The sequence below is a fragment of the Dasypus novemcinctus genome, chromosome 10, assembly GCF_030445035.2.
Source record: "Dasypus novemcinctus isolate mDasNov1 chromosome 10, mDasNov1.1.hap2, whole genome shotgun sequence".
Taxonomy (NCBI): domain Eukaryota; kingdom Metazoa; phylum Chordata; class Mammalia; order Cingulata; family Dasypodidae; genus Dasypus; species Dasypus novemcinctus.
This window is the reverse complement of record NC_080682.1, coordinates 102,887,809-102,911,191: the sequence shown is the minus strand read 5'-3', so window position 1 is coordinate 102,911,191 and position 23,383 is coordinate 102,887,809. Positions and strand designations below refer to the sequence as shown.

Sequence of the window (23,383 nt, the reverse complement as noted above, 5' to 3'; positions counted from 1 at the left end):
AGGACTAGAGATGGGGGCCTTGTCTTGTGAATCGCTGATTGTTCCTTTTTCACTCAACCACTCTTCTGGCCTACCTGCACCCTGTGTCTGACCTGAGCTGAATTGGGGGTGAGAGGGAGGCAGAGGAGGACAACTCAGTGAGGAAGAAGAAGCAATCCCTGCTTTGGGAAGAGCTGCCCATGTGAGGAAGAAAGACATGAGTCAAAAATTGAGAACCAGCAAAGGAAGGCACAGGTTGCCTAACTTCTGTGAGCTTAAGCAACATGGAGGTGATAATACCTATAACCCATAGAGTTGTGTAGTTATTAATAATAATAAAATTATTACTTATTCCTTTAACCAGTATTTATGAGGAGCTAGCTAGGTGCTGGAGATACAGTAGTAAACTAGGTGGGTATAGTCCCTGCCCTCTTGCTACTTGCCTGCTAACTAACTTTATTTGTTAGATAACTAATTGTGCTTTGTAATCATGTGTTTCAAAAGTGAAGTACTGTATTAGTCAGCCAAAAGGATGCTGATGCAAAATACGAGAAATAGGTTGGTTTTATAAAGGGTATTTATTTGGGGTAGGAGCTTACAGTTACCAGGCCATAAAGCATAAGTTACTTCCCTCACCAAAGTTTATTTGGAGCAAGATGACTGCCAACGTCTGTGAGGGTTCAGGCTTCCTGGGTTCCTATGTTCCTGGGGCTTCCTTTCTCTGGATTTAAGGTTCCTGTCTTCCTGAGGCTGGCTTCTCTTTCCTCTGTGAGCTTACTTCTGGGGTTCCAGCTTAAGTCTTCAACATCAAACTCCAACATCAAAACTCCAACATCAGAAACCCTCAACTCTGTTCTTTGCCATGCCTTTTATCTGTGAGTCCCCACCCACCAAGGGGCGGGGACTCAATGCCCTAATCATAACTCAATCATGTCCAGGTACAGATCAGATTACAAGTATAATCCAATATTTTTGGAATTCATCAATAATATTAAACTACTACAAGTACTATTTGTCTTTTCAACAAAAATGGTGGTAGGACAATTGGATAACCACATACAAAAGAATGAATTTGGTCTCCTTTATTATACCATATACAAAAATTAATTCAAAATGGATTATAGACCTCAATTTAAGAGCTAAAACTATGAAACTCTTAGAAAAAATATAGGAGTAAATCTTTATGACCTTGGATTAGGCAAAGCCTTCTTAGATATGACAGCAAACTTATCAGCTACTAAAGAAAAGTAAATTGTACTTAATCAGAATTAAAAACTTCCGTGCCTTTAAGGACACAATCAAGAGAATGAAAAGACATTCTACAGAATGAAAGAAAATATTTTCAAATCATATATCTGATGAGGAACTTTATTCACAAGTTAACAATAAAAAGATAAATAACTATATTTTAAAACAGACAAAGGATCTGAAGGGACATTTTTCCAGAGAAAATATACAGATAGCCAATAAGCACATTAAACTATGCTCAGCATCATTAGCCATTAGGGAAATGCAAATCAAAACCACAGTGAGATACCACTTTACACCCACTGGGATGGCTATACTCAAAAGTATAGGCAATAGCAAGTATTGAAAAAGATAGGGAGAAATTGCTCTTGGGACCGTAAAATGCTGCAGGTGCTTTGGAAAACAGTTTGGCGTTCCTCAAAACCTTAAACATGAAGTTGACATATGACCCAGCAAATCTACTCCTAGGTACATACCCCGGAGAAATGAAAACATATGTTCACATAGAGACTTGTACATGAATGTTCATATTAGTATTATGCATAATAGCCCAAAAGTGGAAACAACCCAAAAGTTCATTAACTGATGAATAGATGAATAAAACATAGTATATCCATAAAAGGAATCACATACTGATACATGCTTTCACATGGATGAATCTTGAAAACATTATGCCACATGGAAAGCCAGACACAAAAGGCTACATATTGTATCATTCCATTTATATGAACTGTCCAGAATGGTAAAAACCCATAGTAGATTAGGGAGTATGGGGAATGGTGAGTGACTGCTGATGGGTCCAGGGTTTCTTTTTGAGATAATGAAAATTTTCTGGAGTTAGATACCATTCTTAGTTACACAACTCTGTGAATATACTGAAAGCCATTGAGTTGTACATTATAAATGGGTGAATTGTATGGTATATGCATTATATCTCAATAAAGCTGTTTCTTAAAAAAGTGAAGTATAAGACCCTGGAGAATCTTAACCTTGACTGTAGAAGTGTTAGGTACAGGGGAAGATCAGTAAAGGAGAGTCTGTTTGAGTAAATGAAGTTGAACTGAACGCTGAAGGATGAGGAGAAAGGTGAAGGCAAGTTCCAGTTAGAAGGAACAGCGGTAGAAGGCCTGGGGTCAAGAAAAAATGTGGACAAATTGAGGAATTGAGAGAAAACCAATCTGGCTGGACTTGAGAGAGCAAAGGGGAGAGTGGCATGAAATGAATTTGGAGGGTTAAATCCAAACCATACCACACTGGGTCTGTAGGCCATGTCAGTAATTTTCATTCTCATCTTAAGAGCAGTGGGCAACCATTGAAGGATTTTAAGCAGGGATGTGTGTAGATAGACATGGCGACATGTTAAAGATCTGTATTTTTAAAATTGAGGTTGTTTTTAGGATCGATTAAGATAAATGTGCCTGGAAAGGATTTTTTAGAAATAATGCTCCCATAATTTGTTAAGCTGTCTTTTGTTTGTTACTTTATTTTTTGAAGTTGAAATAAAGCTTAAAAAAAAAAAAGAGGATTGCTCTGGTTGCTCAATGGACTACAGGTTGGTAGAGTGCTATGGTGGATTCAGGGGACTAGCTGGAAAGTAACCAAAATGGTCCAGACAAGAGAGGGTGATAACAGGTGGTGACTTGGACTAAGACGTCATTAACAAATAGAAGACATTAACAGAAGACGTAAGCGAGACAGTACTTTGGTGATGACAAGAGCAATAGCAGTGCCTAACACATAGTAGGTACTCAATAAATGTATGTTGAAAGATTGAATAGACTTGGATATAATTGATTAAGGGGGAAAAGATATTAAGAACAAATTTCAGTTTTCTGGGTTGATCACTGGCATAGAGGCTATCACCATTCACTGAGATGAGAATGCTAGAGAAAGACTGGGTTGGGGGAGAAAGATTTTAAATCAGTTTTGAACATGCTGAATTTGACATCCTGGTTAGGTATTCAAGTGGAGATGTCAGTTAGGCCTTTGAATGTTTAGGTCTTTCTGACTCTTGCCACTATTCATACCATGCTGCCTCTGAAAAAATATCTTAGTTATATTAATAGATCAGAGATTCTTTTGATAAAGAAATTCATACCAGCTCAAACTGGTTTACTAGAATCGTTTTGGGAAAAGTCATTTGTTTTACAATTCAGGAAAAAAAAGGATTGGATTTTGTTGAGGAGTAAACACATCTATTCAAGCTTTGCTTTGATGGCTTCGTCTGGTTCCTGTCCCTGGATGTCCCAGCTTGGGGCTTGAAGCACTTGCTGTCCAATTGCCAGGATTGAGGTGTCCAGAATGTGCTGAGCTACAGCATAGGTAAATGTTTTGCACATTGATTCAGGGATTTTATCTAATTAACAAAAACCCTGGCTGCTAAATACATTTGGCTGTCTCAGGGCCTCACAGAAGCTGTCTGTTTATCGATTGTTGTATCATTTTGGCTGGATGGGAAGATTTTAATGATGGCATCAGAGCAACCAAAACATCCTGCTCTGTTAACCAGTAAATATGTAAATTTCCTTGTGGCTTGCAGTGGATTGAAACAAAGCTTTATCCTTGATCAATTGTCAGGACCTCAGGAGCATTGACTTCTGTAAGTCGATGCTTGTAATGAAAGCTTCCTAAGATCATCACAAGTTATTTAATGCTGGTCCATAACCCACACCAGTTTTTTTAGTGCTATGATGTTGTAAGGCAGCATAATGTTACAGAAGGAATACAAATTTTTTAGAATTAGGAGACCTATGGGTATGGGGAAGGGCAGGAAGAGATGAGAGGTGGGGGCGTATTTGGGACGTGGAGCTGCCCTGGATGGCGCCTCGGGGGTGATCACCGGACATCGTGGATCCTCACAGGGCCCACTGGATGGAATGGAGGAGAGTATGGGCCATGATGTTGACCATTGTCTATGAGGTGCAGAGGTGCCCAAAGATGTACTTACCAAATCCAATGGATGTGTCATGATGATGGGAACGAGTGTTGTTGGGGGGGGAGAGGGGGGGTGGGGGGGTGGGGTTGAATGGGACCTCACATATATATTTTTAATGTAATATTATTACAAAGTCAATAAAAAAAAAAAAACTGAAGGAAAAAAAAAAGAATTAGGAGACCTGGTTTTTACCTCTGATATAGTTACTAACTGCTTCTGTGACCTTTAATAACTCATAAAACCTCTCTTTCTGAGCCTTGCTTTCCAAATCTGAATCTGTCTGGAAGGGTCCAATCCTAGCAGAGTGGCCAAGGGGCTTGGCAGCTCTTCTTGGGTGTGTGACCTGCTGAGTCTTAACTCGCCTGCTTCCTCGTGATGGAAGGCAATTTGGGGAGTTTGAACTGGCAATTTTTCCTCAACTCCATGGTTATGTGAGTTGTGGAAGCAGCTAGTTAAACTGCCCAGAAGCCCAGCAGAGTCAGGCAGTTGGCCAAGCCCATGAACAGAGAAGAGGTAGGGCCTGCCAGGATGGGGCTGTGGAGGATTGGGAGGGTATATCCCTAAAAGGGAGTCTGTTCCTGGGATGGAGCCCCTAGTGTTAGCCCTACTGCTTCTTGGCTGTGTTGCCTTGGCTTGGTTCCTGAACTTCCTCAGTGGCTTGGACTATAAAATATTCTTGGTGATACCTGTGAGAATTTTGGGCATGTGAACCCTTGTCTTGAAAATTATTCAACTCTAGGGCAGTCAGTATCACTTCTCCAGGAAGCCTTCACTGACCCTCCTAGCACCCTGTACTTCCCCTGTGAAAGCACTTATCACCCACTATTGGAATTATCTATTCACTTGTCTTTTCTCCCACAATACTTTGAGTTTTGGAGGTGGCAGACCATTGCTGTGTTGTTCATTGCTGTCTATGTAAATAGTCATCAAATACTTACTGAATATTGTTCGAAGTGTTTGGTAAGTGGTGAAGAGTTAGGCAAATAGTAGTAGTTATTGTAGTCATAATAAACCTGTAAACTTGACAACCCTCTTTGAAAAAGCAGAAATAAAGTAAAAATGCAGAATTAGCTCAATGATTTTTTTCAACAAATAGTGCTTATTGTGTGCTGGCACGGTGCTAGGCTCTGGTGGATTAGTCATGAGTTAAAAATAGGTACAGGCCTTGCCGCATGGAGCTTAAAGCCTAAGTCAGACATTAATCCTTAGAAATGTGAAATTGCAGCTGTGATATGCTATGAAGGAGAAAGAACAGAGAATCATGAGAGCCTGTAATAGATTTCCTCTGGTCAGGGAAGGCTTCCCAGAGGAAGTGTGGGCTCTGAGATGAAGGATGAAAAAGCATTACCTAAGTGAAGAAGGGTGGAAAGAGCTTTCCTGACAGAAGGGATTTTTATTTACAAGACCCTGTGGAAGGAGGAAACATGGCAAGTGTGAAGAGGCTGATGGGGCCGGGGCTCAGTGGGAGGTGCCAGGAAGTCTAGAGAGAGAATTGGCAGATGTTGCGGGGCATTCGAGGCCACGTCAAGGAGCTTTGTCTGTATCTCAGAGCCGTGGTGGCTGAACTGGGGTGGAGGTGGGGCTTTGGAGGAAATTGATATGATCACAAATTAGGAACCAATCTGAGTGCCTGCCCGCCCACCTGGTATGTGCCAGGTGTCCTCTTGAGCAGCGGTCTAGCCCTCATTTCAGCCCCTTGAGGTAGTTGCAGAGCACAAATCAGCAGTCTCCCAGGGCCCAGCAGCAGGAAGAGTTCCATTTGCAGGGCCAGCTGTGAGGCTCTAGCTCCCCACCACCACTGCTGCTGCTTTAAAATTCTAGCTAAAGCGTAATCATAACGCAAATCATGTCACCACCGCTGGAACCACCTGGATTTTTTCCCAAAGAATTTTCCTGGAAACTGAGAAACAGAGAATCCAAGAATATTGGAAACAGTCAAGCTAGCATATTGCTGGGTTTACAGTATTCACTTTAGTTTCTTGCCTCATAGTCCCTGCTCTGTATGAAAAGCCTCATCATAAAATCTCACTTTTGAAATTTGAGGATCTTTTACATCTTGATGCCTTTGTCATTCTCCTCCTGTCTAAGCAGGGACCTTAGACCCAAAATCTTCCTAAGACAATGAATGGGTCTCTCCTTGTGGCTCTATGGATCTGCCCCAAGGGCTTTTGTGTGTTCCCAGGCATCATGGCAAGGGCTTGGGAGTCTGAGTCTTAGATTTTTTTATCTGCAAAGTGGAGATGACAGCTGACCTACCTCGTACCATTTGTGAGTTTTAAATGAGAAAATATACATATCCACTTAGTACTATGCCTAGCACTTACCAAGTGCTCACTCAGTGCGTAGTAGATATTGTTAGAATGTTGTTTAATTGCCCAGGTTCCCCCCCCATTAGCAAAATTAATTAAGGCAATGAGTAGAATTTTCCTGGGATTTACTTTTTACCCTATGCATTTTTATTACACTCTCATCACTAGGATGACCATTCAGAGACCCCAAACTAAACGAACTGAAGGGAAGTGAATATTAAGGTAGGGGAAAGCCTTTTAGGCTATCATGGTTAGTTTTACCATTTGTTTTGTTTTGTTTTATTTTTGGTTGAGGAATCGGATACTCAGAATTTTATTTAATGTTTATAGCATGTTACTTTAATTTTTATCATTAATAATTATTATTAATAATTATCATTAATATTATTATTAATAATAATAATGGCTGGTGTTTATTGAATGCCTTTCTTATAGTAGGCATTGCATGAGGCTTTAGTCACTAAATCCTTACAACTCTGCAAGTAATATATCTCCTCTTTACAGATGATGAAACAAGTTTAGGGAACTTCAATAATTTGCCCAAAGTTGTCCACTTAGGAAGTAACTCGATGAGAAGACCTGAGGGGGCCTAAAATAGAAGAGAGGTTTGCCTGGGACATATTTTCCTCTTAGCAATCTTCCATGCTCAGGGAAGCACTTTCCAGCTAAAGGGAGGATCATTTCTGCCTGCCTTACTGGGAGTCCACAAGGTTCTAAGGATAGATTGTCAAATCCAGATCCCTTATCTCTCCTCCCCTCCGCTCTGTTCCTCACAGGCCTCTACCCTCTCACCCGCACTCCCACCAGCTAAGCTTGATCTTCCCTTCCCTTCCAGGAAAAACCCCCATTCTGGTCAGAATTGGCTTCTCACTGTCCAGTTCTCCCCATGAGCCTTTGTTTGTGTGGTACTCCCACCCCCACAATGGTCCTGTTGTCTGTCCAGATCCTATTCATGTTTCATGCCCTTTCTTTTCAAGAAAGCACATACCGACTAATGATAATAGCTGTCTTTTATTAAAACCTACTGTACATGAGAAAGGGTCAGGTATTTTATATGTTTTATCTTTATTCTTTACCTCAGTATTACAAAACATTATTAATGTTTGTTTTCAAGAGAGAAAACTTGAGGCACAGGCAGATTTAGAGACTACCCAAGGCCTTGATGCTAGTAAATAGTAGAGCTATGACTTAAACCAAAGTCCACACGACTCCAGCATATGTGCTTTTCTCATTGCAGTCCCCTGCTTATTGTAGCTCATATTGATCCTGCAGATCTTAAAGTTTAAGCTAGGCAGTATCATATTTAGTGATCTACCCCTTTACCTTTCTTAATTGCTTCATGCATGTATTTACTCACCCAGGCTGTGACCCCCACCACAGCTAGGCGGGTGGTGCCTCCTCCTGCCTGGCAGTAGCTAGCCACACAAGGCTGGCTGGGCACTTAGAGTACTGTATGGATACAGCCTGGCTGGTTGATTGATTGATTGATTGAAGCCCTGTTTATTCTCCAAAGGCTACCCAGCAGGAGGGTATGGCTCTGCACAGCTGGGCAGGCTGACTGGTCTCCAAGATCCTCCATTCATGTAGATGGGAGGCCCAGGGAAGCTGCATAAGAATCCTCTCTTGAGGCTGAGCAGAGGCTTCCATCTCAATGCCCTTTTGTTTGGGGGATAGCACCCAGGCCTCCCGGGCAGTCTGTGTGTTTGACCAACCTTTGCAGATGGACAGTGAGCAGGAAAATGATAAAAAGCACAGACAATCGGGGAGGCTCCTGGAATTATCCTTCCCAGACTGAGGAGATCTGGGGCTCAGTTGCAGCCCAGGAAGTGAGTCAGACAGGATCCAAGGCACTTTTGTCTCTGGCTGCACTTCCTCTCCAATATTCAGATCCCCTCTTTAGCATCTCTGATGGTCAGCATCCCCTTCTCAGTACCTCTGGGCATAACGTGCTCCTTGCCTCTTGAAGAAATGAGTATACTGATTGAATAAGCTTTTCTTTTCCTTTCTTTTCTTTCCTTCTCTTTTTTATGTTTTTTTTAAATATATATAACATAAAAATTCACTCCTTTAAAGTATACAGTTTGGTAATTTTTAGCAACCATAACAGCTGTCTAATTCCAGAACATGTTCATCACCCCCAAAAGAAACACCTGACATATTAGCAGTCACTCCCCATTATCCCTACCCCCCATATCCTGGCAACCACTAATTTACTTTCTGTTTCTATTTGATTTGTCTTTTCTGGACATTTCATATAAATGGGATCATATAATATGCAACCTTTTTGTTTGACTTCTTTTACTTAGTATGTTTTCAAGGCTTATCCATGTTGTAGCATGTATCAGTATTTTATCCCTTTTTATGGCTGAATAGTATTCCATTGTGTGGATATACTACAGTTTGTTCATGGTTGATACACATTTGAGTTGTTTACACTTTTTGGCTATTGTGAATAATGTTGTTCATATTCATGTTCAAGTCTGTGTGAAAATATGTTTTTATTTTTCTGGGGGATATACCTAGAAGTAGAATTACAGAGTCATATGGCAACTCTTAAAGTTTTTTAAGATTTTGAAGAACTGCCAAAGTATTTTCCAAGGCGGTTGCACCATTTTGCATTCCCGCCATTTTTGAGGGTTCCAGTTTTTCTCCATCCTGGCCAGCTCATGCTACTGTCTGTCTTTTCTGTTACAGCCATTCTGTTGGTGTGAAGTGAGGTCCATTGTGATTTTGATTAGCATTTCCCTAATGACTAATGGTGTTGAGCATCTTTTCAAATGTTTTTTGGTCATTTGTCTGTTTTCTTTGGCATTCATTTATTCTTAAGGCCCATTATGAGCAATATGCCCCATTTGGCATTGAAGAGGAGCTTGAAGTTGTTTCATTATGGCCTTTGCCTTTCAAAGAACTTGCAGTCTGGTAAGAGAATTGTAATTAGTAAACATGAAAAGTTAAGGCTTCATGAACTAGGTGACATTCAGGATGGGCTAGGAGATAGGTAGTATTTGGATACAAAGAACTTAGTGGAAAGACTTTCTGGGCACTTGGAGTAATGTAAGCAAATATACTTTATAAGTAGTAGAAAAGTATTTTCTATTGCAATGAATTTTGAAATAATATGTGTGAAAGCACCTAGCATAGCACTTCATTGTAGGCTGTCAGTACATTTTAGTTTCCTCTTTGACTCCAACCCCTTTGGTCCCAACTCTGTCCTTTAGGACTACACAGAATCTACATGCTCCCTTTTCCTGTTCCAGATCTTTAAATATGAGGAGATAGCTACAGGCTAAATAAGACTTGATTCCCTAAATTGTGGCTTCAAGTCTTCTTCCCATCCTAATCATTGTCTAATGAAATGTCTACAGAGTTTTGGTGCCCCCTCTGAATTCCAGTGTGGTTTGACCATTATTGTGAGAAGCAGAGCAGTCAGAGCAAAGAGATTTTATGCTTTTGTTAATTGGCCTGAGTTTGCATTAGCTTTCTTGGCAGTTGCATTGCACTCTTTGAATCTGTTAAGCTTGTAGTCAGCCCAGCTTCCTGAGAACCAGAGCTTCCTGTACTTCTGTAACCTTTTGATTGGATTTGACAAGCTTATTTTTACCTAAAAGCCAGACCACTACAGCATCGTATTGCCTTGTGAATATGAAAGTGGTGGTGGTAGTATGGAGACTACTATGAAGAAGAAGAAGGGATGGGTTGGGCCTTTCTCACCCTGATACTAGGAGAAGAGTGTCTCTTCCAAGGGAGAAGGTTCTGGAAAGCAACTCAGCAGAGTATCTCCATCCCTCAGATAACCCCCTTTCCACTTAAGGCTTTTCTTTCATTATGTTCTGTCAGCTGGTTAGTTATCAGATACCTTCGATATGTTGGCTCCGTGCAAAACGTTATGGGAAAGAGGAGAGAATGAATATGGAATGTATGCATTGCAAGGCAGTGTGGCTCAATAGGGAGAGCATGGGCTCCCTTTCCAATGCTGCCATTTACTGGCCATGTAATTTAGGCAAGTCACTTACTTAATAGGCTTCAGATTCCTTCTCTAATCACAGGATCTAATGAGATCCTAAATGTCAAGGGCCTGGTGTGTAGTAGGCTGCTCAATATATGTGAGTTCTTTTGGACCTTGCCATTTAAGAACTTTGGAAGGCATGAAGAGCCAAGCAGGCTTTTGGCACTCACTGACCCTGTACAAGCATCTTTTAGTGTGCTTGGATTAATTAAACCATTAAAGCGTTATTAGTGTACTTGTCCCATTTTCCCATCCCCAGTTCACACTGGGAGCTCTTTGTGGGCAAAGACCATGACGGATTCATCTGGAGGCTCTCATTGCCCAGCACAGGCCTGGCATGGAGTTGTTTCTTAAGTTTTGTTATTGGAATTAATCTAAATGAATGAAGACCAAACCTTTGTTCAGACTCTTGCAGTTGGCCAAGTATTGTGCTTGGCTTTGCACAGTCCATTCTTCACTGAAAATCTTTTGGGTTTCTGGAGCTTGGCAGTGTGGCTTGGGTGCCAACCCTGTTTGAGAAGTCTGAGCCACTTTTGCATCTTATTCTATAGTGTGACAAACTTCATTTCTGCTAGCCAGCTGCCTAGGTGCCCTCTCCAACAGCCCAGAGAGCCTTCTGTGGTGCCAGTAGGTGGCGCCCATGACCCTTTCTTGTACCTCAGCTTCCTGGATGGTCCTTTCCCTTCTTTTCACCTAATCACTTAGGCAGCTGCTGACTCTCTATAACCCTGGCAGAGGTACCCAGATGAGGGTGCCTTGGGCCACCCGCCACTCTCCTCCTTTCTGGCCTTGTATCATTAGATTTGTGTGTTTTGCTCAGTACCAGCCATAATACACACTGCTTGGGGGGAAGCAGAGATGTTTCCCATACAGGATCCCAGCTCATTAGGGACTCTGTGCTTCTGTCCATCCTTTATGACAGCACATACCTCTGCCTCCATGAAGTTTTTCCTGTTGTTCTGTTGCTCTGACCTACAGTCCCATGGCATCGTCAGTGCCCCACGGTCTTTACCTGTATGTTAGCTGTTTCTCAGGTGTATAACTGTCCAGGGAACACTTTAAAAGCAAGGATACTGCAGAATTCATCAAAGTACCTCCGGCACCCGGCTCTGAATGCTATGATAACCATTCCTCAGGAACAGTATGTGGAACAAATGGGGAAGAATATATGGCACAAATGGATGAATAAGAAATGGTAAGTCAAAAAGTTGCTCTCCAAATTGAAGCCTTACTCTTCAGAATGTTTATATGAAAATCAAAGAAAGACTGAGCAACTATTCTAGATGAAAGGAAACTGAAGGCACACAATGCTTGATTCTGACATTGACCCTGGCTTGCATCCTGTATCATAAGGGGGAAATTGCTATTAAAGCTGTTAGGATAATTGAAGAAATTTGAATGGGACTGTATATTAGATAAAAATATATACACATTAAATGTCTTAACTTTGGTAATTGTTTAGTGGTTATATAAGAATTCTATATATGTTGTACTAAGAATTCTATACATGTTGAAGTATTTAGGGGAAAAGGACATGATGTCTGAAACTAACCCTCAAATGGTTCAGGAAAAAAATAGAGAAAAGGAGTGGTAAAACTCACTGAGATGAAATGTAAATAGAATCTGAGCAAAGGTGTTTTGTTGGTACTATTTTTGTAAGTGCTCTGTAAACTTGAAACTACTTCAAAATAAAAAGCTTAAAAAGTATTAATCTATGTACCTTAATGTATGCCATGTTTCCTGTTAGAAAGTATAAGGAAGATAGGACCGGGAAGTGGACGTGGCTCAATTGATAGAGTGTCTGCCTACTGTACAGAGGGTCCATGGTTCTATACCCAGGGCCTCCTGACCTGTGTGGTGAGCTGGCCCACGTGCAGTGCTGTTGCGCACAAGGAGTGCGCCCTGCAAGGAGAGCCGCCCCGGGTGAAAAAAGCACAGCCCGCCCAGGAGTGGCGCTGCCCACACAGAGAGCTGATGCAGCAAGATGATGCAACAAAAAAGAGACACAGTTTCCCAGTGCCACCTGATAATACAAGCGGACGCAGAAGAACATACAACGAATGGACACAGAGAGCAGACAATGGTGGGGAGGGGGAGAGAAATAAATTAAATTTAATTTAAAAAAGAAAGAAAGGACAAAAAATGGTGACAGTGGTGTTGGACTTCATTTACTTTCATCTGGAAGTATTCATTGAGGTTTTGATACAGCTTCTCCACTATGTATTCTTGAACAAATAGAACAGTTGTAATAATAGCAGTTATTTGGCAATTTGATGTGCTTGCCTGTCTCTGTTGGTCATCTCACCACTCCTGGTAGGGAGGTCAGGCAGGCTGATAAAGATGACTGAGGTTCGGAGAGATAAACATAACCTGTCTGTGATCACACAGCCTGGAAGAGGCCAATGTAGGCTCATATCCAGGTCAGTCTATTCCAAGGGTGATGTTTTTTGAGATTTCATTTCTGTGTGTATTAAAAAGAAGGATTGGGCTAATCTCTGCAGATTATTCTCTAATGCCAGGAATTTTTAAACTTTGTATGATAGGAAATAATCCGTTGCGAAGCAGACACATTGCGCAGTACGTCCTGCATTTGTTGTACTTGGTGCATAAATGCCAGTCCCTCTTCCGCCTCACTGCCCACCCCTTCCCTTCGAAGTAGCTGGGCATGACTATGTGTTGGGATGGGCTGTCTCACTGGAGTGAGAGCCCCTAAAGAGCTATCTAAAGGAAGGGCCCTGAGCTGGGCCTTAAAACCCTAACCCTAAATTCAAGTAGTGAATTCAAAAGATGCCAGAGAAGCCTTGTATGTGGAGTTAGAGCACCGGGACTGCCTGAAGCCTGCTGGCCCAGGCTGGGGTCTGAGAGCAGCCCCTCCTCCCTCCCCTACCCCCTTCCCCCACCTCCACCGTACCCTGGCAGGCTGGGTAGATAAGGCACAGATGGAGGCTGTGTGTGGATTCTAGCCCCAGGCGCTTGCCTCTGCTCAGACAAACAGGTCTGGTGCTGTTATTACTGTAAACAGGGCCTTCTGCGAGGCTCCAGCCAGGGCCCCATTGCCCAGATAGCGATCATGATTGGGTCTGCATGGCTCACTGCTTCCAGGCCTCTGATGCAGGTGGGTCAGGGCTCCCCACCCTTCAACCCCCTCCCCAGCTGCAGCTGGGGGCCCGTTCATGTGAAGGATCCGGAAATCAGTTAGAACAATGCACAATTGAAGTTCAGTGGCCGCTTTGTATTGATTGGTCATAAAAAAGGAGGAAGAAAAATTAAGTGGCACCTCCCTCCTCTGAGTTGGGAGAGCTGGTTAGCCAGAACAACTCAAAACTGCTCCCATGTCCTGTCTGGGACCCTCCCTCCCTCCTACAAACTACAAGCCCAAGGAGTTGTCCTTTTTTTTCCTTTTTTGGAAGTCCTCCTGAGTGCCCATGTCTGCTAGGAATCCACTTCTCAAATTTCAGGTAATGCATATATTTAGAATCATAAGATTTTAGAACTGGCAGGTACTTTAGAAATCACTTAATTCAATTCCCTTCTTTTACTTGAGAGAAAAGTGAGGCCTCAAGAGAGAGATTTATCTGAGATGGCACAGCTAGTAACTGATAGAGCCCTGAGGGGAATCCATGACCTCCAGCCCTCAGACCTGGGTCTTGTGTCCTCAGCTCTGAAACTGAGAAGCCACACCCACCCCCTCCCATACTGGCAGGGCCTAAGTTAGTTGAAAAAGACAGGTGCACAGTTATGAAATAGATGACTTCCTACACAAGACAGTGGTATTAGTGTTTAGAGATTCATGTATGTAAATGAAGTAGACATTCATTTGTTCAAACCCAGAACCCTCCTGTTTGTCACCTGCTGTGCCAGGTACAGAGACTTAAGAGAGGAAGACACTGCCTCATTTCTAAAGGAACATACTGACTATTGGGGGAGTTAGACAAGCAAACAGTATGATATTTGTATTGATACAGGTGAGTACAGGAGATTGTGGCAGCATCAAGGCTATTTTATGAAAGAATTTTTTGTAGGAAGAAAGTGTAGGATCTTGTTTTTTTCCTTGACAAAGTTTTATTTTTCAAAAAGTAAAGAGTGGATGTGCCTCAAGTGGTTGAGCGCCCACCAAATGGGAGGTCCCTGGTTCGTTCCCCCTGTCTCCTAATAAAATAAAAACAATCAACAAGCAAAACAACTGGAAAAGCCAACTCAGGGAAGCCGATGTGGTGCCAGCTTCCCACATACAAGGTCCCAGGTTCAGTCCCCAGCCCCTGGTATCTCAAAAAAATAAATAAATTGGCTATTTTTAAAAGAAAAGTAATATTTGTTCATTGTTATAATATTAAAAAACAAACTTTAGACCAGGCAGAAGTAGTCACAGGAAATGGTGAAGCTGACTCCTCATCTTCCCTTCCCTAGTCAGAGTTAAACACCTTCGCCCCTTTGGTCTCTAGCCTTCTGGATTCTTCTGGATCCCTGGGAGATGGGAACTGGTTTTGTTTTGCCCTTTGGCTGATTACTGTCAGTGGTAATCTTCAGTTCTGGAAGGAATCCTTATCCTCCCCCTGCTCTTGCCTAGGGATTTTAGACTGTTTTTTTACTTTCCTCTCAGCAGACAATTTTGTAATCTTACTATGTCCCAAGTTCTACACATACTTTTTACATATCTTCCTAGTTTATTCCTTCTTTAAAATGGGGTAAGCACTAACTGGCAAATGATAGCAATACTGATAATATCATAGGTTCTTCTATAAATATAGTACTTTATTGCACCAAGTATTTTTATATAGTCTGTTTCATTCTCTCCTCATGACACCTCTGTGCAATACGCATCATCGGGCTGCTGGGGTCCTCTCCATTTTTTTTTCTCTTTTAAAAAAAATTTTTTTTTGTCTTTGTTTTTTTTATGTTACATTCAAAAAATATGAGGTCCCCATATACCCCCCACTCCCCTCACCCCACTCCTCTCACCATAACAACAACCTCCTCCATCATCATGAGACATTCATTGCATTTTGTGAGTACATCTCTGAGCACTTCTGCACCTCATGGTCAGTGGTCCACACCATAGCCCACATTCTTCCATTTTAACAGGCTCAGAGAGGAGGAGCTGTTACATAGCCTAGGAACTCACTGAGGTTCAGAGAGGCGAGCTCACTCATCCAGGGCTACTCAACCAGTAAGTGGCAGAGCCTGCATTTGAACCAGGGTCTTTTTGGCTTAAGCTCCTGCCCCGTCTCCTGCCTGAGAGTTGTGTTAGATCTGGGCTTCAACTCTGGACTCCTAGTGTGGTCTCCTCTCTGTCTGCTACCTTGGGCCACCTCCCTAATTAGTATCACCACCACTGTCCTGCCAAGCAGGAGAGACCTAGTTACCTGTTCCTTAGGAAAGGACCCTCCACAGACTCTGAGTGAGCCCAGCAAGGCCCACCATGTCTATCCCCTCACCCAAGCCCCAGGACGTAGGCTACTTTGTCCTGAGTGGCAGCAGGCATTAAGCATTCCACTCATCATCTCAGGGATGATGGAATCCTAACCTTTTCAGAGACACCGTGCTCTGTCACAAGCATTGCTCTTTTTAAAAGAGATTAATTCACTTGCTGCATTTTGTCCATTGGTGAAAATCACAGGGGAGAGCAAGGGTGGCTCTTTCAGGCCTCTGAGGCCCTTTCAGCCACTCTCAGCAGGCAGCCACCCGCCCAGCTGGCCTAAGACTTTGAAATGACTGCCCGCTGGGCATTGACTTGCAAAGCAACAAAATGAAATGGAGGAGACCTGGCTTGTGAAATCTCAACTTTGGGGGCTGCTCTGCTCACAGAAGGAAGGTGGGGGAGGGGTACATGCTCTGAAAGAGGAAAAGCTGTTTGTGGTTGAGTTTGTTTGTGGTGGTGGTCTAGTCTTTCCTTGATCTACCAGGTGTCACCACTCCTCACAGAGTCCTACTATGTGATAGATCTTTTAATCCTTACAACAGCCTTGCACAATAAGGAGCAATAGCATCTATTTCACACCTAGTAAGTGACAGGGCCAGAATCTGGACTCTGGCCTTTGGACTCCGGGGTTATTGCTTTTCTATTACATCTCTGCCCCAAGAGGCTGCAAAGAGTGATGCTCAGGCAGGAAGCTGGGCAGGGATTTGCCCCCCTAAAAATAACCCCTCAGATTTGTAGAGCTCTTCCTTTGTTTTTCCAGGTAGCTTCCTAAAACCTCTGTGAAGGTGTGAGAGGGATTATGATCCTCAGGACCTTCGAAGAGACTGAATAAGGCTTAATGAGATGCCACCTTTTCTTTAGGGTGTTAGAAGTAGTAGGCAGCAGAACTGGGACTGGAACTGTGAGCTCTTTCTACTCTGTTTTCACTGTGACCAAAGCAGGTTTAGAGATGCCCCCTCTCCCAGAAATCTGTCATCTCAAAAGGAAACCCTTCCTAAGTCCTAGAAAGCAAGGACCTTTACTCTGTCTCCTTGGTAGCCAGCATGGGTCCAGCACAGACTGGGTGTTATGAACATGTTTGTTGACTAATGGGGTGCCTAGAGCCCACCAGCTGAAATATCCAGATCATTCTGTGTCTTAAAAAAAAAAATCACTGGGGATTGACCAACTTGCCCCTACCAGCTTGAGACCAGAACACTTTATTCCATTACGGTGTCACAGTGATGGAATTGGGGATAAAATGGCAGGCAGAAACCATCCTGTATTGAATATGCGCCATATCCTAGTCATTGGGCTGGGATCTTCCCTGCAAATTGAAGATTGTTGTCCTTACTGTATAGATGAGAAAACTTAGACTCTGAGAATTGATTTGCTCAGGGTTATCTAGCTAGGCCAGAGTGTATGAATATCCAGGTCTAACTTACTCCAAAGCCCTTTATTATCCCTTTTCTTTTTATTTTACTACACTGAGCCCTTAGAGGGCAGGAAGAGGAGGCTCTCAGTCTTCTTTCTTCAGCCGTTTCTCCAGGGTAGTGCTGCTTCCAGAATTCCCAGGGCCTGTGCCAGGGAACTTGGGTCACTGACCCACTGAAGGCTTGAGGGATCCTGGCTCCACTGAGTTTCTCATAGGCAGTTCCTGGTGTCTCAAATCTCCATCCTAGTTCATCTCCCCTGATCTATATTACAGCAGCCTCCTTGCTGGTCTCCTTGCCCCCACTTTACATTCCCTCCCCTTTCAAAATCAGCCTACCTAAGCTATTGGATTAATTGTGTAATTTCTTTTTGCCCCCGAGCCCCCAAAACCCTGCTACCTATGGTAAACGTTTTAGGAGTGGCAAATAAGCTTCCTCTCTATTGCTAGCTTCAGGTGATTGATGGTGGCTGATTGGAACCTATATTGAGGAAGATTCTGAAGCTCTCATAGACTTCAAGAGAAAAAAGAGCCTCTGTGAAAGATTCACAACATGTTTTGGGTGCAGGAGTGGAAGGAAGTTGCATGCTTTCCAGGCATTTGCCAGTCCTTATGTAGAGTTTTTAACATAAGGTCCATTATTGGTTTCATGGGACTATGTGAATTCTTGGACAGTTTATATTTTAAAAAAATGTTTTTAGAATATGTGTGCTTTTACACCCTTTTCTGGAGAGAGTATCAACTTTGATCATATTCTCAAAGTAGTCCATGGCTCAAAAATGTTTATACCCACTGCCTTGGCCTCTTAGCCTGACATTTGAGGCCGCTGTCGGCCCTGCACACCTCGGCAGCTGTTTCTGTGCTCTGAAACGTCACCCAGATGGATCTAGTTTGTGATCTCTGAATGTATCTTGCTGTTCCTGCACAGCTTGTGACTCTTACACTGTACCTTTTGCCTTGCCTGGTGTGTACTTCCTCTTCTCTTCTCTTCTTGAAGAACTGTTTCTGTTCTTCAAGGCATACTTCAAGTGTTTTCTCTCAGAGACCTCTTTGGTTCGCTTCAGTCCACCCTGACTTTGTATCCCCTGATTTTCTGCCCTTTCCTCAGAAGCCAGTCTGGCCTTTTGGTGAATCACTTCCCAACTTTTGATCTCCCCCTTTCCTGGCCTTCTGCAGAACTTATGGTGGGAAACTGTCCTTTTGTCCTCTCATTCTTCCATGTCTGAGTCCTGCCTCCACAATTATACTGTATGCTTCTCTAGGACAGATCCTCCGTCTTCTCTTCCCTCGCTCCTAGCCCAAATGTAGCAAGGGACCAAGCACATATGATACTGATTAGCTGAAATAAATTTTGAGTCTTCTGCCTTTTGTGTTACATGGAAACCAGTTCTGTCTAAAGAAGGGTATATTAGGGTGCTCTAGGGAAATAGAATCAACAGGAGATATCTGCAAATAGTATAAGATTTTATAAAATTCTCTCACATGACTGTGGGGATGCCCAAGTCCAAATTCCGTAGGCAGGCCAAATTCCGTAAACCAGGGGCTCCAATGAAGGTCTTTGATGAGTTCTCAGGAGAAGTTGACTGCCTGAAGTGAAGCTGGAAAATTCTTTCTGAATGTTGAAATCACTTTCCCTTTTAAGGCATTCGACTGAGTGGCAAAAACTCACTCATTGCTGATGGGAATCTCCTTGGTGGTTGTAAATGTAATTGGTCATCTCTGCAGTAAACTGTTGACTTAAGTCCATAGGTGTCTTTGTATTACAGTTAGCCCAGAGCTTGCTTGACTAAATAACTGGGCACAATTACCTGGTCGAGTTGACACATTAGCCTAGCCATCATGGAAGGGTTCTGTCTAGAGGAAGGATTCAGGGTAACAACCAGGGTTCTTGTCACTGTACTGCGTCTTAATTAGCTGTGTGACCCTAAGGAAGTCATTTTACCTCACTGAGTCTGTTCTACATCCATGAAAAGAGGAGATTAATATCAGCTTCTTAAGGTTGCATGAAGAGTAAATGAAATCACATATGTTATGTACGTAGGGCAGTTCCTGCCTGTACTAGGTGCTCAGGACTTGTTGGTTCTTTTTTCTTTTTTTCAAGATTTATATTTTATTTATGTCTCTCCCGCACCATTGTCTGCTCTCTATGTCCATTGACTGTGTGTTCTTCTGTGTCTGCTTGGTGGATTCTTGTCAGTGGCACCATGAATCTGTGTCTCTTTCTGTTGCGTCGTCTTGCTGCATCAGCTCTCCTTGTGTGTGTCACCACACCTGGGCAGGCTGCACTTTCTTCGCACAGGGCAACTCTCCTTACAATGCGCGCTCCTTGCGCATGGGGCTCCCCTATGCAGGGGACACCCCTGCGTGCACTCCTTGAGCGCATCAACACTACGTGTTTGAACCCTGGACCTCCCATGTGGTAGGCAGATGCTGTCCGTTGAGCCAGATCTGTTTCCCAATACTCGTTGGTTCTGTTCTCTCCCCTTCCCTCAATCCACCTCTATCCAGGGATGTAAGATTTCCCAGGACTTAGAACCCAGGCTTTTTTTTTAAGTCAGTAATTTTTTTTTGTTGTTGTCTATTTTTTTAAAGATAAATAGATCACACAAAAAGGACCCAGGCTTTTAATGCTTTCTTATATTTGTTAATTTATTCTATAAACAATCATTGAGCTCCTACTGTGTGCTAGGTACAGGCATATAGATTTCTATAGACTCATATGGATTCTCCTAGAAACCTCAAGCTAACATTTCTTTTTTATTTTAGTTTTAATTTTATTCATCTAGTATTTCTAACATTCTTTCCATCTTTCCTTTGATTAAGAATTTCAAATTTCCAAATAGCCAACATACAGATAAACTCGGGGAATGTGATCCTTCGGTAAATGGGAACTTCCTAGATAAGAAGTGTCATTACACATTCTGTACTAAGAACTGGAAAATTCTAAGGAAGGAAGAGAGCTGTGTGGATGGAATGAGTCAAGAGGGCTTCTCCCAAGGGAGAATCCACAAACTAGGATGGTATTCTATGGCATGAGAGTAAGAAAAAGCAAAGAATCAGGGAGAGAGCTAAAATTGAGACCAAGGAAGTGGTGTCAGTGTGTTTAAGGTAGAGAAGGCACACTCTGTTTTCAGAAGGCTGAAAGGACAACAGCAGGGGACAGACTGGCTTAAGGGGAAAAGGAGAGATGTGGGGGAAGTCTTTTGTTAGGGAGTGGCCAAAGGAGCTGAAATAGAGGATTTAGTTCTTCAAAGGCCTCTAACTACTTCCAGAATCATCCAGCCTCCCTGTTTGTTAACTATGTCATTCCTTCTGTGCTTTTTTCTACTCTTCTGTCTCTGATAAGTCACACTGAAAATATTCTTCTGTCTCTCTTTAGGCTTTTGTCAGAAGGAGCAGATGTCAATACAAGGCACAAACTTGGCTGGACAGCACTCATGGTGGCAGCCATCAGCCGAAACTACAGGTGAGTGGTCTACCACAAACGACTCCCTTAGCCATATTCCTGCAGATCGTGTCCTGAACCCTGTACTTGCCTACCCTCCCTGCTGTCTCCTCCAGAGGTAGAGGATGAACTCAGCCTAAGGTACTGGACTACACCTGGTGCAGTCGAAAGTGTAGGAGATCTGGAGAGGGAAGATGTGGCTTTGGAACCCAGCTCCAACAGTTATTGGCTTTGTGACCTCAGGCAAGTCATTTGCATTATTGTAGCAGCCAAATGTTTGGAAGCTTGTTGAAATGGTAAAAGGTTCCAGTTTTATCATGTTTTCACCTATCCATGTTTAGAAGCCTGCAGACACTGTCCTCAGTGAAGGCTCCAACTGGGCACTGCTTCCCTTAGGAGGTTCTGATGGAAACTAGGGAAGGGGGGGCGGTATTCCTCCCCCCGCGTTGGAGGTCTTTGTAGGTCCCTACCCACTCATGCCCTACCAGACAGGAGCACTCAACAAGATTCCCTCAAGGTTGTAGCTGTGTGAAAAGATAGAAATAGTCCACTTTACATAGAGAGCTACTTCTCATTTCACAACAACCTCACAAGATATATATTATTATTATTATTTTAGGCTGAGAAAACTGAAGCCCAAAGAGAATAAGTGATTTGTCTAAGGTCACAATGGGCAGGATTTAGAACTTCATCTGACTGCCTGCAAAAGTTGTGTTTTTTACTACACCTCACTGATAGGCTCCTATGCCAGCTCCTGGGCTAGTGCTGGATGCTGCCTTTCCGTCCCAGTCTGTTATGATTTCCGCTCTGGAATCTATATAATTCTGGAAGAGCTGAGATGAGGTATATATTTCTAGCTGTGATTATGCAAAAGAATTGATTACTTAAGAAAAAAAAAGGGAGTTCTCTCACTCATTTAAGAATATGGACTTTGAGCACTTTAGTAGCAGCCGCTGAAATTAATAATTGGAGGCGCCAATTTTAATTTTCCCTTAAAGTAGGTCTTTAAGGTACTGAGCACCTTTGGAGGGATCATAAATGTGGAAACCTGTTTCTTCATCTGAAATTAATCAGTTATTTCTCATATCTTTAGTAAATATCTGCTCTGAGCAGTTTCTCTGCTAATCTTTGAGGAATCAGAGGCTTTGGGGGCTTGCAGTCTAATGTGGAAAAGAAAGGCAGGTAAAGAGACACAGTGTAGTGTAAACAGTGCTGTAAAAGCAGTGTGTATAAGATGTTATAGAAGCAAAAGGATTTGAAGAGACTGAATCTGGAGCAGAGTGGATTATTGCTGTATTCTTGTGAGAATCAGATAAGATGATATACATGCTACAGGTTATAAATAATGAGTTGTCATTCCCTGATGCTCACGTTAGATTTCTCTACACACAAACACACTTGTGCACATGGATGCAGTCAAGATTCAGGCATCCATTCATTCAGATTATATTTTCTCAGTGTCCACTGTATGCCAGCACCAAGCCAGGCACTGAGGTATTATTCTTCAGGACCCTGATTAGCCTTCCTTTGCACTAGAAAGCAATCATAATTTTAAAGAAGTTTGAGTGTATGTATTTTCTTAAAATGCCCAAGAATTTGGGGAGTGGATGTAGCTCAATGGTTGAGCACCTGCTTCCCATGTACAAGGTCATGGGTTCAATCCCTGATACCTCCAAATACAAAAAAAAATCCCCAAGAATTGAGAATATGGTATCTTAGTTCTGAAAGTTCAGAGATTGACAAGTTAGAGGTTCTTTGAACACTAATGAATCAGTAGACCTTTTTATCATGTTCCCTTGGGCACTTTCTTTTCTCTCATCTGTACCCAAATCCCAGCTCAAGTTCTTGCTCTCTTTAACCTCTGTGCTTTCTGATGTCATCTGCCACCTCTCCACTCCTAGAGCACTTGCCTTCTGCTTTTTTCTTATGGTTATTTGTGTCTATGTCTACTTCCTATTAGGCAATAAACTCTTTGAGGATGGGGACCATATCTAATTCAAACTTTTTTTTCTCTCTCTTTTTTTAAAATGTTACATTCATAAAATGTGAGGTCCCCATATACCCTCTCCCCCTCCCCCTACTCCTCCCACATCAACAACCTCTTTCATCGTCGTGGGACATTGATTGCATTTGGTGAATACATTTTGGAGCACTGCTGCACCACATGGATAATGGTTTACATTGTAGTTTACGCTCTCCCCCAGTCCACCCAGTGGGCTATGGCAGGACATACAGTGTCCAGCATCTGTCCGTGCGGTACCATCCAGGACAATTCCAAGTCCTGAAAATGCCCCCACATCACATCTCTTCTTTCCTCTCCCTTCCCTCAGCAGCTACCATGGCCACTTTCTCCACATCAGTGCTACAGTTTCTTCCATTACTAATCACAATAGTTCTATAGTAGAATATCAGTAAGTCCACTCTAATCCATACTCTATTCCTCCATCCTGTGGCCCCTGGGATGGTTATGTTCACTCCACCTCTATATCGGGAGGGGGCTTAGATTCCATGTGGGTGGTGGATGCAGTTCTCCTGCTTGCAGTTGTAGGCACTCTTGGCTCCCTGGTGTGTGGTTGACCTTCACCTCCCTGTTAGCTGACTGGGGTAAATCCAATAAACCAGAGGATAGGA

The 23,383-nt window shown here is 42.7% G+C and overlaps 1 protein-coding gene across 3 annotated transcripts in view; it reads left to right on the top strand.

The window, feature by feature from the left end:
* The window catches only part of CLPB (ClpB family mitochondrial disaggregase), a 155,602-nt gene that overhangs the window by 9,710 nt on the left and 122,509 nt on the right, over window positions 1-23,383 (top strand). For all 3 annotated transcript variants that reach the window (XM_004480124.4, XM_004480127.5, XM_004480126.5), the window contains exon 3: window positions 20,687-20,773. In XM_004480124.4, coding sequence (XP_004480181.2) covers window positions 20,687-20,773 — 87 coding nt within the window. The remainder of the gene's footprint in view (window positions 1-20,686; window positions 20,774-23,383) is intronic.